At 44.8% G+C, this 15,122-nt stretch overlaps 1 protein-coding gene across 2 annotated transcripts in view; it reads left to right on the top strand.

The window, feature by feature from the left end:
* Cnot10 (CCR4-NOT transcription complex subunit 10) overlaps positions 1-15,122 on the top strand; it is a 61,554-nt gene that overhangs the window by 19,904 nt on the left and 26,528 nt on the right. For both annotated transcript variants that reach the window (XM_045136896.1, XM_045136897.1), the window contains exons 5-11: positions 1-52; positions 2,016-2,102; positions 2,886-2,969; positions 7,823-7,940; positions 10,574-10,723; positions 13,241-13,443; positions 13,843-13,964. The exon at positions 1-52 is cut by the window's left edge and continues 91 nt beyond it. In XM_045136896.1, the coding sequence (XP_044992831.1) occupies positions 1-52; positions 2,016-2,102; positions 2,886-2,969; positions 7,823-7,940; positions 10,574-10,723; positions 13,241-13,443; positions 13,843-13,964 (816 nt within the window). The remainder of the gene's footprint in view (positions 53-2,015; positions 2,103-2,885; positions 2,970-7,822; positions 7,941-10,573; positions 10,724-13,240; positions 13,444-13,842; positions 13,965-15,122) is intronic.

Raw genomic sequence — 15,122 nt, forward strand, 5'->3', positions numbered from 1 at the left:
TCTAGAAAAAATGATCTCTCAGGGTAACAATAACAAGAATGGGAAGAATGAGGTGAGTGTTTAAGGTCTGATCTCTAACCCAATATCTCAAAAACCTTAATTAGATATAATTCACATGTTCCTCATAGTACAAACCTCATAAACTACCTTTGAAACTTTTGCTTATGAACATCTACACAGTTTACCTTTCAGCCTAATGTGCTTAAGGGCTTTCAGTTGAATGTTAAGGCTATTCCTAAACTGTGTTATGGAATGTTTCATTTTCATATGCTAGTACTTGTAATACATACATATATATTTTGTTTATCGAGGTAGGGTCTCACTCTGACCTGGAATTCACTATGTAGTCTCAGGGTGGCCTAAAACTCTCAGCGATCCTCCTACCTCTGCCTCCAGAGTACTGGGATTAAAGGCGTGCACCACCATGCCCGGTTTACTTACAATGTTTTGTGAACTCCAGTTTAGTTGAGCAGATGCTTGTGTGCCTTGGTAGGTACTGGTGTGACCCCTGCTGGCAGCGATGGGTAGAGAAAAAGGAAATTAGGGAATTAGTTGTTTGAGTATTTCAGTTGAATATTCAAGTAGCCCATAAAACAGAAAAAGGAGCCTGGAGTTGTGGCACACACCTTTAATCTCAGCACTCAGGAGGCAGAGTTAGCAGGATCATTGTGAGGGGAAAAATAAAAAAAAAAAAAACAGGAAAAGGAAAAGGAGGGAAGGAACTGGAGAGATGGCTTAACAGTTAAGGCGCTTGCCTGAAAAGCCAAAGGACCCAGGTTCGATTCTCCAGTACCCATGTATGTACAAGGTGGCATATGCATCTGGAGTTTGTTAGCAGTGGCTAGAGGCCCTGATGTGCCCATTCTGTCTGTCTGTCTCTCTCTTTCTCTGTTTCAAATAAATGAAAATAAATAAAATATTTTTTAAAAGAAAAAAGAGGGATGAATGAGATTAACAGAGAAAACAGCACTAGAGGGGGTAAGTGCCTGGTGTAGTGGAGCAGTGGTAATGCAATGAGCAGGGTCTGAGAACGGTCTGGGAGGGCGTGAGTTGGTGGAGGGAACGTGGTCAGAGCTTGAGGAAGATGGACGGTTGAGTGTTTCTCTAGGATTTTATGGTGTTGGCAGTATTGACAGCAGAGAAGCGCTTTAGGAAGGTAGGAATCTGGCCAGGGGTGGTGGCTGCACCTTTGACCTCAGCACCTACGTGGGAGGATTGCAGTGAGTTTGAAGTTAGCCTGGGATACAGAGTGAGTACTTGCGTGCCTGGGCTAGAGTGAGATCCTGTCTGGAGGGATAATGAAAGAAAACAAAGATGGGAAAAAATAGAAGGTCGGGGTCTTTGTGTTTTTATAAAGATAGTCTGAGTAGTAACTATGCTTTGTAAACAAATTTTATTTATTTATTTGAAAGAAATAGAGAATGGGTGCACCAGGGCTTCCAGCCGCTGCAAATGAACTCCAGACAAATGTGTCATCTTGTGCATCTGGCTTACGTGGGTCCTGGGGAATCCAATCTAAGTTCTTTGGCTTTTGCAGGCAAGCACCTTAACCACTAGGCCATCTCTCCAGCCAGTAACTATGCTTTTTTTCTTTTGGTTTTTTGAGGTAGGCTTTTGCCTAGCCCAGCCTGATCTGGAACTCACTGTGTAGTCTCAGGATGGCCTTGAATTCAAGGCAGTCCTCCTACCTCTGCCTCCTGAGTGCTGGGATTAAAGGCGTTTGCCACCACGCCCGGCTGTAAGTGTGCTTTTAAAACAGGCCTATTTGCAGCCTGGTTAGCTCAGCTGGTAGAGCACGAGACTCTTAAAATGGGCCCAGGATTATACTTGGCTGTGAGCTTCTCAAGGCAGTTTCCTGGCGGTATTCCACACAGCGGATCCTGTGATTCTAGGGTCAGACCCTGGGTTCTGCAGTGTAACAGTGTTCCCTGGGTGGTGCTCACATTAGCTCTCCTGGAAGTCAGTTGTGGTCACAAATATTTCATTTCTATTAATTTTGTTTCACTGCCCTACAGACTGGTAACAATACCAGCAAAGATGCAGCCAATCATAAAGCTGAGAGTGGAGCTCTAATCGAAGCTGCGAAGTCAAAGATACATCAGGTAGTGTATACCTGGAAGGGCAGGGCAGCTGCATATACCATGTGCTTACCTGGAGCTGAGTGTGAAGACACAGGGATTAATCGGGAAGAGTGCTTTTCACTGTACAGCACGTGTAGTTTGGTTATATATATTTGGATATATATTTGGTTGTAAAGGATTGTAATTTAAATTGTATAAAAGTTTTAGAAAGCTGAGCGTGGTGGCACATGCCTTCAATCTTAGCACTAAGGAGGCAGAGGTAGGAGGATCGCTGTGAGTTCAAGGCTATTCTGGGACTAGAGAGTGAGACCTTACCTCAAAAAAAAAGAAAAGAAAAAAATTATAAATTTTATTCTACCATATTTTAAGTGCTTTGGAATGTATTCCTGGAAATGCAATGTAAACAACGGGAGTGTTGGTCAGTAGTAGTGTTTGCTAGAATGCATGAAGCCCTAGGCTCAGTCTCATTCATTTAAAATAAAGTATTATGTAGAATCATGTTAAACTTGCCGGGCATGATGCCGCATGGCTTTAATCCCAGGTAGGAGGATCACCATGAGTTTGTGGCCACCCTGAGACTACATAGTGAATTCCAGGTCAGCCTGGTCTAGAGTGAAACCCTACCTTGAAAAAAACAAACGAACAAACCCCAAAAAGTAAATAAATTAAATAAATAAAAAGAGTAATGTTAAACTTGAAAGTAATTGGTATATAACTAGTTATAAACACATTAAATTTCTTTAATGAAAAAATACAACTTGAGTGCATGTAAATAGTTACATCTTAGCATTCTTCCTTTGACAGTACAAAGTAAGAGCTTACATCCAAATGAAGTCCTTGAAAGCCTGCAAAAGGGAAATCAAGTCAGTCATGAACACAGCCGGAAATGTAAGTTACTTCTGGACTTCTCTGCTGTTTTTCACTTTCTGACTTTATGAGTATTTGTCAGTCTAAAATAATGTATTTGCATTCTGGAGGGGTAGCTTAGCAATATAAGATGTGCTTAACATGCATGAGGCCCTGAGTCAGTAGATGACTTTGCCTTGTATAACTAACAAATACAAACCTTGTGATGCAGAGTTGGAAGTAGTGATCATGATCATACTGTGTCCATAGTTGGGTTGTACTTTTTTGTCTTACTTATTTTTAAATTTTTTTTTGTTTAATTTATTTATTTGAGAGCGACAGAGAAGGAAAGAGGCAGAGAGAGAGAGAGAGAGAGAGAGAGAGAGAGAGAGAGAGCGCGCGCGCGCCAGGGCCCTGGGGAACCGAGCCTCGAACCAGGGTCCTTAGGCTTCACAGGCAAGCACTTAACCGCTAAGCCATCTCTCCAGCCCTATTTTTTATTTTTTTTTAATTAGAGAAAATTGGCATGCCAGGGACACAGCCACTGCAATTGAACTCTAAACACGGTGCCACCTAGTGGGCATGTGCGACCTTGCGCTTGCCTCGCCTTTGTGCATCTGACTTATGTGGGATCTGGAGAGTAGAATATAAGTCCTTAGGCTTCACAGGCAAGTACCTTAGCCACTAAGCCATCTCCCCAGCCCTTGGATATATATTTTTAGTTTAAAATTATGACAAGTTGGGCTGGAGAGGTGGCTTAGAGGTTAAGCGCTTGCCTGTGAAGCCTAAGGACCCCGGTTCGAGGCTCGGTTCCCCAGGACCCACGTTAGCCAGATGCACAAGGGGGCGCACGTGTCTGGAGTTCGTTTGCAGAGGCTGGAGGCCCTGGCACACCCTTCCCTCTCCCTCTCTCTTCCTCTCTCTCCCCCATCCTCCCCCCTTCTGTCTGTCGCTCTCAAATAAAAATAAAATTTAAAAAAATTACGATAAGTTGAGCTGGAGGTATAACATAGTGGTAGAGCACTTCCTTCCCTAGCGCGCACAGGGCCCTTCATCCCATCCCCAGCACACGCACGTGCACACGCACATGAAAGAAAGAATGGGATAAGAGTTTCCTTTTTTTAATTTTAGATTGAGAGATAGCTTTGCAGTGGGCAGAGGTCCTGGCATGCCCATTCCCTTCCTCCCTCCCTCTCTCTCTCATAAATAAATCCTCCATTTTATTTATTTTTATTTTTATTTTTTTAATTTTTAAATTTTTATTAACATTTTCCATAAAAATCCTCCATTTTAAATAGCTAACTGGTTGTACAGTGTTTATGAATAGTTTATGATAAACCTTTTGCTGATATCAGACACTTATCTTATTTTAAAATGTTTTAGCTTTATTCTCAAAATGTTGATGATTTAGCAGTTGAATAATAGCTGAAACTTGTTCTTTCCAGATGAGTTTTAGAAGCTGGGCCAGATGATTCCACCCCTTGGAGGTAGAGGCTGAGGTTTCATGAGTTCAGGGTCATCCTCAACTATATGGCAAGTTTGAGGCTTTCTTGGGACATAGGAGACTTTGTCTTTAAAGAACAAAATCAAGGGCTGGAGAGATGGCTTAGTAACTAAGGTGTTTGCCCGCAAAGCCTAAGGATCCATGTTCTACTCTCCAGATCTCACGTTAGCCAGATGCACTGTTGCAGTCCGGTTCGCATTGCTGGTAGAAGTCACCCAACCAAGAGCAGCTTCTGGGAAAAAGAGATTTATTTTGGCTTTCAGGCTCGAGGGGAAGCTCCACGATGGCAGGGGAAAACGATGGCATGAGCAGAGGGTGGACATCACCCCTGGCCAACATAAGGTGGACCACAGCAACAGGAAGGATGTGCCAAACACTGGCAAGGGGAAACTGGCTATAACATCCATAAACCCGCCCCCAACAATACACTCTCCAGGAGGCATTAATTCCCAAATCTCCATCAACTGGGAACCTAGCATTCAGAACACCTAAGTTTATGGGGGACACCTGCATCAAACCCCCACATGCACAGAGGTGATGCAAGTGCAAGGTCACTCCTGCCCATTAAGTGGCACAAGCACCTGGGGTTTGATTTCAGTGGCTGAGGCCCTGGCACACCAATTCTCTCCTGTCTAAAAAATAAAAAATTAAAAATTGGGCTGGAGAGATGGCTTAGCGGTTAAGCGCTTGCCTAAGGACCCCGGTTCAAGGCTCGGTTCCCCAGGTCCCACGTTAGCCAGATGCACAAGGGGGCGCATGCGTCTGGAGTTCGTTTGCAGAGGCTGGAAGCCCTGGCACGCCCATTCTCTCTCTTTCCCTCTATCTGTCTTTCTCTCTGTGTCTGCCTCTCTCAAATAAATAAATTAAAAAAAAACAAGCTGGTCATGGTGGTGTACACTTTTAATCCCAGCACTAGGGAGGCAGAGGTAGGAGGACCTCAGTGAGTTGGAGGCCACCTTGAGACTACATAGCGAATTCCAGGTCAGCCTGGGCTAGGGTAAGACCCTACCTCAAAAAACCAAACCAAACACCCTATGACTTTTGACTTGACTAATACTATAATTTGATATATAGTTGCTCCTTTACCCTAATCCTCTATTGATTAAATACTTAGTATAGAGAAGAAAGAGAGTTCTGAGTCATCTTGGTGTTTCTAGAAGTATGAAATTCTGAGGAGACCATGGTTAGAAAGCTCAGGCAGGAGCTGGAGGGATGGCTTAGTGGTTAAGGTGTTTGCCTGCAAAGCCAAAGGATCCTGGTTCGAATCCCCAGGACCCATGTTAGCCATATGCACAAGGGGGCACATGCATCTGGAGTTCATTTGCAGTGGCTGGAGGCCCTGGCACACCCATTCTCTCTCTCTCTTTCCCTGTCAAATAAAATAAAAATGAACAAAGCTCAGGCAGGATCCAGATTAGCCAGGGTTAGTTAGGACTACACTGAGACTTTTTAGGAGAACAGCTGTAGGCTATGAGAGAAAAACCTGCGTAGCCTGCCATGTAGCAAACTTGCCTTACAGGAAGCCAGAGGTAGAGGATTGGCTCTCAGACATGGGTAATTGTCATGCAGTGTTAGTCGTTTCTGAGACTGGCGACAGTTGAGGTCCGAGGACCTCGTGCTGGAACCCTTGAAAGCTATGGCTTTCTTAGTGACCAAAAAGAACTCTGGGAACAGAGGGAAGAGCTGTGACTTAAAAGGAAAGCCTGCTTTTTGAGCTAAATACAGTGAAGGAATAATGAGTCAGGGATTCCAGAAGTCTTCTTGGGAGGTGTCCAGTTTCTCTGGGGGCTCCACTGTGCAGCAGATTCAATGATACGCTTTCCAGTTGTTTTCCTCCTTGGAAGAATAGTTGATTATTGGGTGCTATTGAAAGGTACATTTGTATCCTAAGAAATAAGGAAGTTGGGGGGGGTAGCTTGGAGGAAGAGTACTTGCGTAGTGTACAAACAATACTCAACACCAAAAAAAAAAAAAAAAAAAAGGATAGAGGAAAACCTAGCACTTAGGAAGTAGAGACAGGAAGATGAGGTGTTCAAGGCCACTAATGACCATATGGTGTGTTCAAGGATGGCCTGTGTCAGGTTCAGTTCCCCAGGACCCATGTAAGCCAGATGTACAAGGAGCACAGGCGTTTGGAGTTTGTTTGCCGTGACTAGAGGCCCTGGTGCACCTGTTCTCTCTGTCTCTGCCTATCTCTCTCTCTAGAAAATAAAAATAAATAAAATATTTTTAAAAATACATATGTATTCACCAGTCTTCCCAGTAACCATTAAGATGAAATACTTTCTTTATGCAGTGGCCCGTGTCTATATTTCCAGCTACTTAGGAAGCAGGGGCAGGAGATGATTTGATCCTAGGCCAGCCTAAGGACAGCAAGTCCCTATCTCTCAAAAAAATTTAAAAATTGGGCTGGAGAGATGGCTTAGCAGTTAAGCGCTTGCCTGTCTGTGAAGCCTAAGGACCTCAGTTCAAGGATCAATTTCCCAGGACCCACGTTAGCCAGATGAACAAGGGGGCGCGCATGTCTGGAGTTCGTTTGCAGTGGCTGGAAGCCCTGGCACGTCCATTCTCTCCCTCCCTCCCTCCCTCCCTCCCTCCCTCCCTCCCTCCCTCCCTCCCTCCCTTTCTCTGCCTCTCTGTTGCTCTCATAAATAAGAACAAACAAACAAAAAAAGTTAAATAAAAAAAAATTGGCTCCAATTAGTAGTCTAGTGAACACAGTCACTTTGTACTTTGTGAACTGTGGATTTTTGCTTTGTTTTTGTTTGCTTGCTTGTTTTGGTTTTTTAATTTTTTTTTTGGTTTAGTTTTATTTTTATTTATTTGAGAGCGACAGAGAAAGAGGCAGAGAGAGATAGAGACAGAATGGGCATACCAGGGCATTAGCCACTGCAAACAAACTCCAGATGCGTGCGCACCCTTGTGCATCTGGCTAACGGGGGTCCTTGGGAAACGAGCCTCGAACTGGGGTCCTTAGGCTTCACAGGCAGGTGCTTAACCGCTAAGCCACCACTCCAGCCCCTTGTTTTGTTTTTTTGAGGTTAGATCTTGATCTAGTTCAGGCTGATCTGGAATTCTCTCTGTAGTCTCAGGGTGGCCTCAAACTCACAGCGATCCTCCTACCTCTGCCTCCCAAGTGCTGGTATTAAAGGTGTGCGCCACCACGCCCAACCCCAGGCTGTTCTTACACACATTTATTGTGTTAATCTTTTAGGTAGACAGTTGTTTGCACAAGGTGCTTTCTACTGGGTTTCAGATTTTAGCTTGTGAGACAAGTGTAACATCTAGAAGTCGTTTCTTGTGGCCTGACCTGGCTAGTTTGCTCTGCACCATATGGTCATGATCATGCATCAGACAGCTGAAAACCAAGCTCTTTGTGTTTTCCTTACAGTCTGCACCCTCTCTGTTTCTGAAAAGCAATTTTGAGTACTTACGGGGCAATTATCGAAAAGCAGTGAAGCTATTAAATAGTTCAAACATTGCTGAGCATCCAGGGTTCATGAAAACAGGTAAGCAAAAACTAAAATTTTAGCATAGTTTTAATGATTGATCTGCCCTCTATTGCTTTCATTCCCCACCGCCCTGTCCCTAAATGCTGATAACCACTAAACCATCTCTCCAGCCCTGAATTTTTTTAATTTTACATTTGACAGAGAAAGAGGGAGAGAGAGAATGGGCACAGGCCAAGGCCTGTAGCCACTGCAAACGAACTCCAGACATGTGCAACCCTTTGTGCACCTGGCTAACATCGGTCCTGGGAAATCGCACCTGGGTCCTTTGGCTTTTCAGACAAACGCCTTAACTGCTATGCCATCCTGCAGTACCCCCCCCCCACTTTTTTGAGAGAAAAAGAGACAACATGCACACACTTGCATGGTGCTGCTAAACAAACTCTAGATGCATGTGCCACTTTGTGCATCTTGCTTGATGTATATACTGGGGAATTGAACCTGGACTAGAAAGCTTTGCAAGAAAGTGCCTTTAACTGCCATGCCATCTTTCCAACCCAGTTTTTGCTAATTTTTACTTATTTTATTTTAATTATTTATTTATTTATTTTGCCTTTTTCAAGGTAGGGTCTCACTCTGGTCCAGGCTGACCTGTAATTAACTATGTAGTCTCAGGGTGGCCTCGAACTCACACTATCCTTATAGCTCTGCCTCCATAGTACTGGGATTAAAGGTGTGCACCACCACGCCCGGCTAGGTTTTTGCTAATTTTTAAGTGAAAATATTTTAAGCCAGTTACGGTAACATAAACCTGTAAACACTGCACTGGGGAGGCTGAACCAAGAGCATCACAAGTTACAGCCAGCCTGAACTGCCTCTGAGGCCCTGACTTAAAATAGTAACAAAATTTTACAGACTAGAGATGGCTTAGCGGTTAAGGTGCTTGCCTGCAAAGCCTAAGAAGGCGTGCTTGAATCTCCAGGTCCCACATAGCCAGACGCAGTGACACAAGCACACAGTGTCACACGTGTGTGCGAGAGGGCAAGCACGTCTTGAGGCACATGCTTCTGGAGTTGGTTCACAACTGCTGCAAGGCGCAGCCCTGTCGTGTTCAATCTCTCTCTCTCTCTCTCTTTTTTTTTTTTTTTTGGTTTTTGAGGTAGGGTGTCTCTCAGTCTAGCTCAGGCTGACCTGGAATTCACTATGTGGTCTCAGGGTGGCCTCAAACTCACTGCAGTCCTCCTACCTCTGCCTCCCAGTGCTGGATTAAAGGCGTGCGCTCCTATGCCCGGCTCTGCCTCTTTGTTTGTTTGTTTGTTTGTTTCTCTCTCTCTCTCTTAAAAATAACAAAATTTGGGGCTGGAGAGGTGGCTTAGTGGTTAAGGCTCTTGCCTGCAAAGCCAAAGGACCTCTTTTCAATTTTCCAGGACCAACGTAAGCCAGATGCACAAGGCGGTGCATGCATCTGGAATTCGTTTGTAGTGGCCCGAGGCCCTGATGTGCCCATTCTCACTATCTCCCGTTCTCTGCCTCTTTCTTTCTCTCACTCTCAAATAAATACATAAAAAATAAAAAGAAAAACATATTTAAAAAATATATATTCTTATTGAAGAAGATTTAATGAAGGCTCACACCTGTAATCCTAGCATTCAGGAGGCTGAGTTAGGATAGCCATGAGTCTGAGGACAGTTTGAACTAGAGTGAGACTGTCTCAAAAGAACAAACAAACACCAACCGGGCATGGTAGCGCACGTCTTTAATCCTAGCACTCGGGAGGGCAGAGGTAGGAGGATCGCCATGAGTTCAAGTCCACCCTGAGACCACATAGTGAATTCCAGGTCAGTGTGGGCCAGAGTGAGACCCTACCTCGAAAAACAAAACCAAACCAACCAAACAAACAAAAAAAACAGCCAGTTAATCCCAGCACTCAGTAGGCAGAGTAGGAGGATCTCTGTGAGTTTGAGGCCACTCTGAGACTACATAGTAAATTCCATGTCAGCTTGGGCTAGAGTAAGACCGTACCTTGAGAAAAAAACAAAACAAAAGTGCCTAGCCAGGTAGCCTGCAATTCCAACAGCTAGGAAGCTGAGGCAGAAGGATTGTTGCAAGTTCAAGGCCATCCTGGGCTACAGTGAAAGCCTGTCTCAAAACAGTAGTGGAGTCTTGGATTAACAAACTAAAAAAGGAGTTTATGTACTGTTTTCTATTCTAGGCCTTTTTGCTGTTACTCTTCACTTAAGTATATTTTATCTATTTCTGTGTGTGTGCATGCACACATATGCAACCCTGGCTCTTGTACATGCTAAGCAAGGCCTCTACCACTGAGCTAAAGCCTAACTTCTCTGTCTGTCTCTCTCTGTCACACACATCCATATTTGCTTCATTGTTTCCAATTTCTACTTTGAATTGCTCTCTGGATGTGTGGATTTCTGGACCATCTTGGGATATATATATGAAACTGAAGGAAAAGAAAAACAAGAATAATAATGATGTTGATACTTTTATCCTCTTTAATAACAGATTTAAATGTTGAAGCTGGGCATGGTGGCGCCCACCTTTTATCCCAGCACTCGGGTGGCAGAGGTAGGAGGATCACTGTGAGTTCAAAGCCACCCTGAGACTACATTAACATGGTTCTTGTCTGAAGGTCATGATCAGAATTTCCTGTGGACAGATCTATTTGTTTTTCTCAGGTGAATGCTTGAGGTGCATGTTTTGGAATAATCTTGGCTGTATCCACTTTGCCATGAGCAAGCACAACTTGGGGATTTTCTACTTTAAGAAGGCTCTGCAAGAGAATGATAACGTCTGTGCCCAGCTTGGTGCAGGCAGCACTGACCCAGGTAGGCCAGCACCGGGGAAGGCGCGATTGAAATAGCAGGCGTCTGGTCCACACCCTTGCCGTGTGGCTGTGTGCCGTTGGCCCTGATCCTCAACCGATCCGCTGGCTCTGGGGACTTTCAGTACTTATTGTCACTTGGAAGAGCTACGTGATAGCATTAATTTTGAATTATCAAACAGTTTTTGTTACATTCAATATTTCATGCATTTGAAAATCAGTAACCCTGCCTGGTAATGTTATAAGCATATTTGATTAGTCACAATTAGACTTCTTGACTCTGTCAGGCTAGCTTTAGTTAAAATCGCCTCCAAGTTTCAGCTGGGTGTGGTGCACACCTTTAATCCCAGCATTTGGGATGCTGAGGTAGGAGGATCAGCATGAATGTGAGGCTAGCTTGGGCTGAGTGAGTTCTAGTTTAGCCTTACCTAAAGTGAGACCTTACTTAAAAAAAACACAGGATTGAGCTGGGCGTGGTGGTGCACACCTTTAATCCCAGCACTCGGGAGGCAGGGGTAGGACGATTGCTGAGCGTTTGAGCCCAGCCTGAAACTACATCATTAATTCCAGATCACCTTGGATTGGAGCAAGACCCTACCTACCTCAAAAAAAAAAAAATTATTTTGGGCTGGAGAGATGGCTTAGTGGTTAAGTGTTTGCCTGTGCAGCCTAAGGGCCCCGGTTTGAGGCTCAGTTCCCCAGGACCCACATAAGCCAGATGCACGAGGGGGCACACACATCTGGAATTTATCTGCATTGGCTGGAGGCCCTGGCATGCTCAATCTCTCTCTATCTGCCTCTTTCTGTCACTCTCAAATAAATAAATAAAATTTTTAAAAAATATTTTTATTTATTTATTTATTTGACAGAAGGGGGAGAGAGAGAAAGAGAGAATGTGCACGCCAGGGCCTCCAGCCAACGCAGATGAACTCCAGATGTATGCGCCACATCACCTTGTACATCTGGCTAACTTGGCTCCTGGGTCCTTTGGCTTTGCATGCATATGCCTTAACTACTAAGCCATCCCAGCACTCAGGAGGCAGAGGTAGGAGGATTGCTGCAAGTTCAAGGCCAGCCAAGGATTACATAATGAATTCCAGGTCAGCAGGGCTTAGGTGAGACCCTACCTTGAAAAAAGAAAAAAAGGGGGTGGGTGCTGGAGAGATGCCTTAGCAGTTAAGGTGTTTCCCTGCAAAGCCAAAGGAACCCAGTTTGATAACTCAGGACCCACGTAAGCCAGATGCACAAGGGGGCATGTGCAGCTGGAGTTCCTTTACAGTAGCTGGAGGCCCTGACACACCCATTCTCTCTCTCTCCCCCCTCTCCCCTTCCCTCTCCTTCTCCCTTTCCCTCTTCCTCTCCCTCTTTCACGCCTTTAATCCCAGCACTGGGGAGGCAGAAGTAGGAGGATTGCCACAAGTTTGAGGCCACCCTGAAACTACATAGTGAATTTCAGGACAGCCTGGACTAGAGTAAAACCCTACCTCGAAAAACCAAAAAAGAAAGAAAAAAAGGGGAGGGGGGCTGGAGAGATGACTTAGTGGTTAAGGCACTTGCCAGCAAAGCCAAAGGATCCACCCATGTTTGATTCCCCAGTACCCACATAAAGCCAGATACATAAGATGACACATGTGTCTGGAGTTCATGGCTAAAGGCCCTGGCACTCCCTTTCTATCTCTTTATCTCTGTCTGCCTCCCCCCAAATAAATAAAAAGTGAAAACCCATTCAGTGGGTGAAAGGCACAGGTGGTCGGGTTGAACAAGCAGCAGCCCCTGGCAACGGTTAACCATGCTGAAAGCAGAGTGGAATCTTCTGGCTGTGGAGAGGTGCTGTGAAGGCTCAAGGGAGTGTCTCACCTCTGTTCTCTTTCTCTGGGGTATCACTGCCAGAGCTGTCTGCCACAGGGTAGGAACCTCTCTTTATCCCTGCCAGCACAGGCACCTGGCATGACGGGCAGGTGTTTGTGAGGTCAGCCATGGACCACCTCTGGTGAGAGCCACTGTGATTTCACATTGTGGCTACTAGTACTGTTTATTTTGTAGGATCAATGTGTTCGGTGTACCTGGTACTTTAATGTCTTATTCTCCAACTTTTTTTCTTCTTTTTAATTTTAATTAATTTATTTGAGAGAGAGAAAGAGGCAGGTAGAGAGATAATGGGCATGCCAGGGCCTTCAGCCACAGCAAACCAACTCCAAATGCATGTGCCACCTTGTGCATCTGGCTTATGTGGGTCCTGGGGAATCGAATCTGGATCCTTTGGCTTTGCAGGCAAGCTCCTTAACTACTAAGCCATCTCTCCATCCTTTTTTTTTTTTTAAATTTTTTTTATTTGAGAGAGAGCAAGGATGGGTGTGTCAGGGCCTCTGGCCACTACAAACTCGAGAGACATGCGCCCCCTTGTGCATCGGGCTCTTGTGGGTCCTGGGGAATTGGACCTGGATCCTTGGGCTTCGCAGGCAAACTCTTCAACCACTAAGCCATCTCTCCAACTCATTATTCTCCAACTTTTTACCACCAGGCAAAAAGTTTTCGGGAAGACCCATGTGCACGCTGCTCACCAACAAGAGGTACGAGCTGCTGTATAACTGCGGCATCCAGCTGCTGCACGTCGGACGGCCCCTGGCCGCCTTCGAGTGTCTTGTTGAGGCCGTTCAGGTCTACCACGCCAACCCCCGCCTCTGGCTGCGGCTGGCAGAGTGCTGCATTGCTGCCAATAAAGGGGTGAGTGATGCCTGGGTATCTTTTTGAGCCCCTATTTCTCCTCCCTAACATTTGTTACAAGGAAAGAAAGACCTGGTTTCCCTTTTCACCCACACTGAATTTATAAGGACAGTCTTCTGTTCTTTAACTTGGCAAAGGCTGTGTCTTCTGGAACAGTGATCTCACTCTAGCTCAGGCTGACCTGGCATTCACTATGTAGCCTCAGGATGGCCTTGAACTCATGATGATCCTCCTACCTTTGCCTCCCGAGTGCTGGAATTAAAGGCGTGCACCACCACGCCCAGCCAATTCTCTTTTTCTCTCTAAAAATAAAAAATAAAAAAAAAAGGTATATAGTGGTAAAAAAAATATTGACCATTTGTTTCCTTAAATTTATTTGAAATTGTTTCTATTTTGTAGACTTCTGAACAAGAAAGTAAAGGTCTTCCCAGCAAAAAGGGAATTGTGCAGTCTATTGTTGGCCAAGGCTACCACCGTAAAATAGTCCTGGCATCACAATCCATACAGAACACAGTCTACAAGTAAGTATTTTGCCAAGAGAAAGTGCATGTGGAACCCGTGTCCCCTGTGTACTCATTATGGATGGCATCGTGCATGGGCTGATCATCTCACAGGAAGAACTACGACCTTATAATTGCTGCTGCAGTAAAAAGGTCTGTCCAGGGCTGGAGAGATGACTTAGCAGTTAAGGCGCTTGCCTACAAAGTCAAAGGACCCCAGTTCCATTCCCCAGGACTTACATAAGCCAAATGTGCAAGATGGCACATGAGTCTGGAGTTTCTTTGCACAGGCTGGAGACCCTGGCACACCTATTTTCTTTTTTTTAAATTTTTTCTCGAGGTAGGGTCTCACTCTGGTTTAGGCTGACCTGGAATTAACTATGTAGTGTCTCAGTGGCCTTGAACTCACGGCAGTCCTCTTACTCTGCCTCTCCAGTGCTGGGATTAAAGGCACGTGCCACCACGCCCAGCTTGACACGCCTATTTTTTTTTCTCTCTCTCTCTGCCTTTCTGTCAAATAAATAAATAAGATAGATGATAGAGATAAAATAAATAAATAATAAAAAGGTCCACCCATACAGAATGAGTAATGAATAATCTCACTCACTGTGATTTCTTTTTTTGGGGGGGAGGTTGGTTTTTTGATGTAGTTTCATGCTAGCCCAGGCTGACCTGGAATACACTATGTAGTCTCGGGGAGGCTTCACAGCAATCCTCCTACTTCTGCCTCCCAGGTGCTGGCATTTGCCACCAAGCTGGCTCACTTTGTGATTTTGATTTATTAAGTTTACCAGCACTAAAATTGTTGCTGGCCCAAAGAACCAGAGTATTCCGGGCATTTTTCAGAGTGGCCAGAAGAGGGCATCATGTTATCTCTTTTTTATGTCCTCAATATCTGTGGGAGGTGAATGAAATCATACCTCTGGGGGGGGGGGGGGGAGGACCTGCTTTTTTTGTTTTTTTTTTTTAGTTTTTTAGGTAAGGTCTCAATCTAGCCCAGGCTGACCTGGAATTCACTATGTAGTCTTGGGGTGTCCGCAAACTCACAGTGATCCTTCTACATCTACCTTCCCTGAGTGCTGGGATTAAAGGCGTGCACCACCACAGCCAGCCAGAAAAGCTACTTTCATTAAAATTCTCCCTATCAGAGGAGGATACTTAATAGGTTGATATTGTATA

The sequence above is a fragment of the Jaculus jaculus genome, chromosome 17 (assembly GCF_020740685.1).
Source record: "Jaculus jaculus isolate mJacJac1 chromosome 17, mJacJac1.mat.Y.cur, whole genome shotgun sequence".
NCBI classification, from domain to species: Eukaryota; Metazoa; Chordata; class Mammalia; order Rodentia; family Dipodidae; genus Jaculus; species Jaculus jaculus.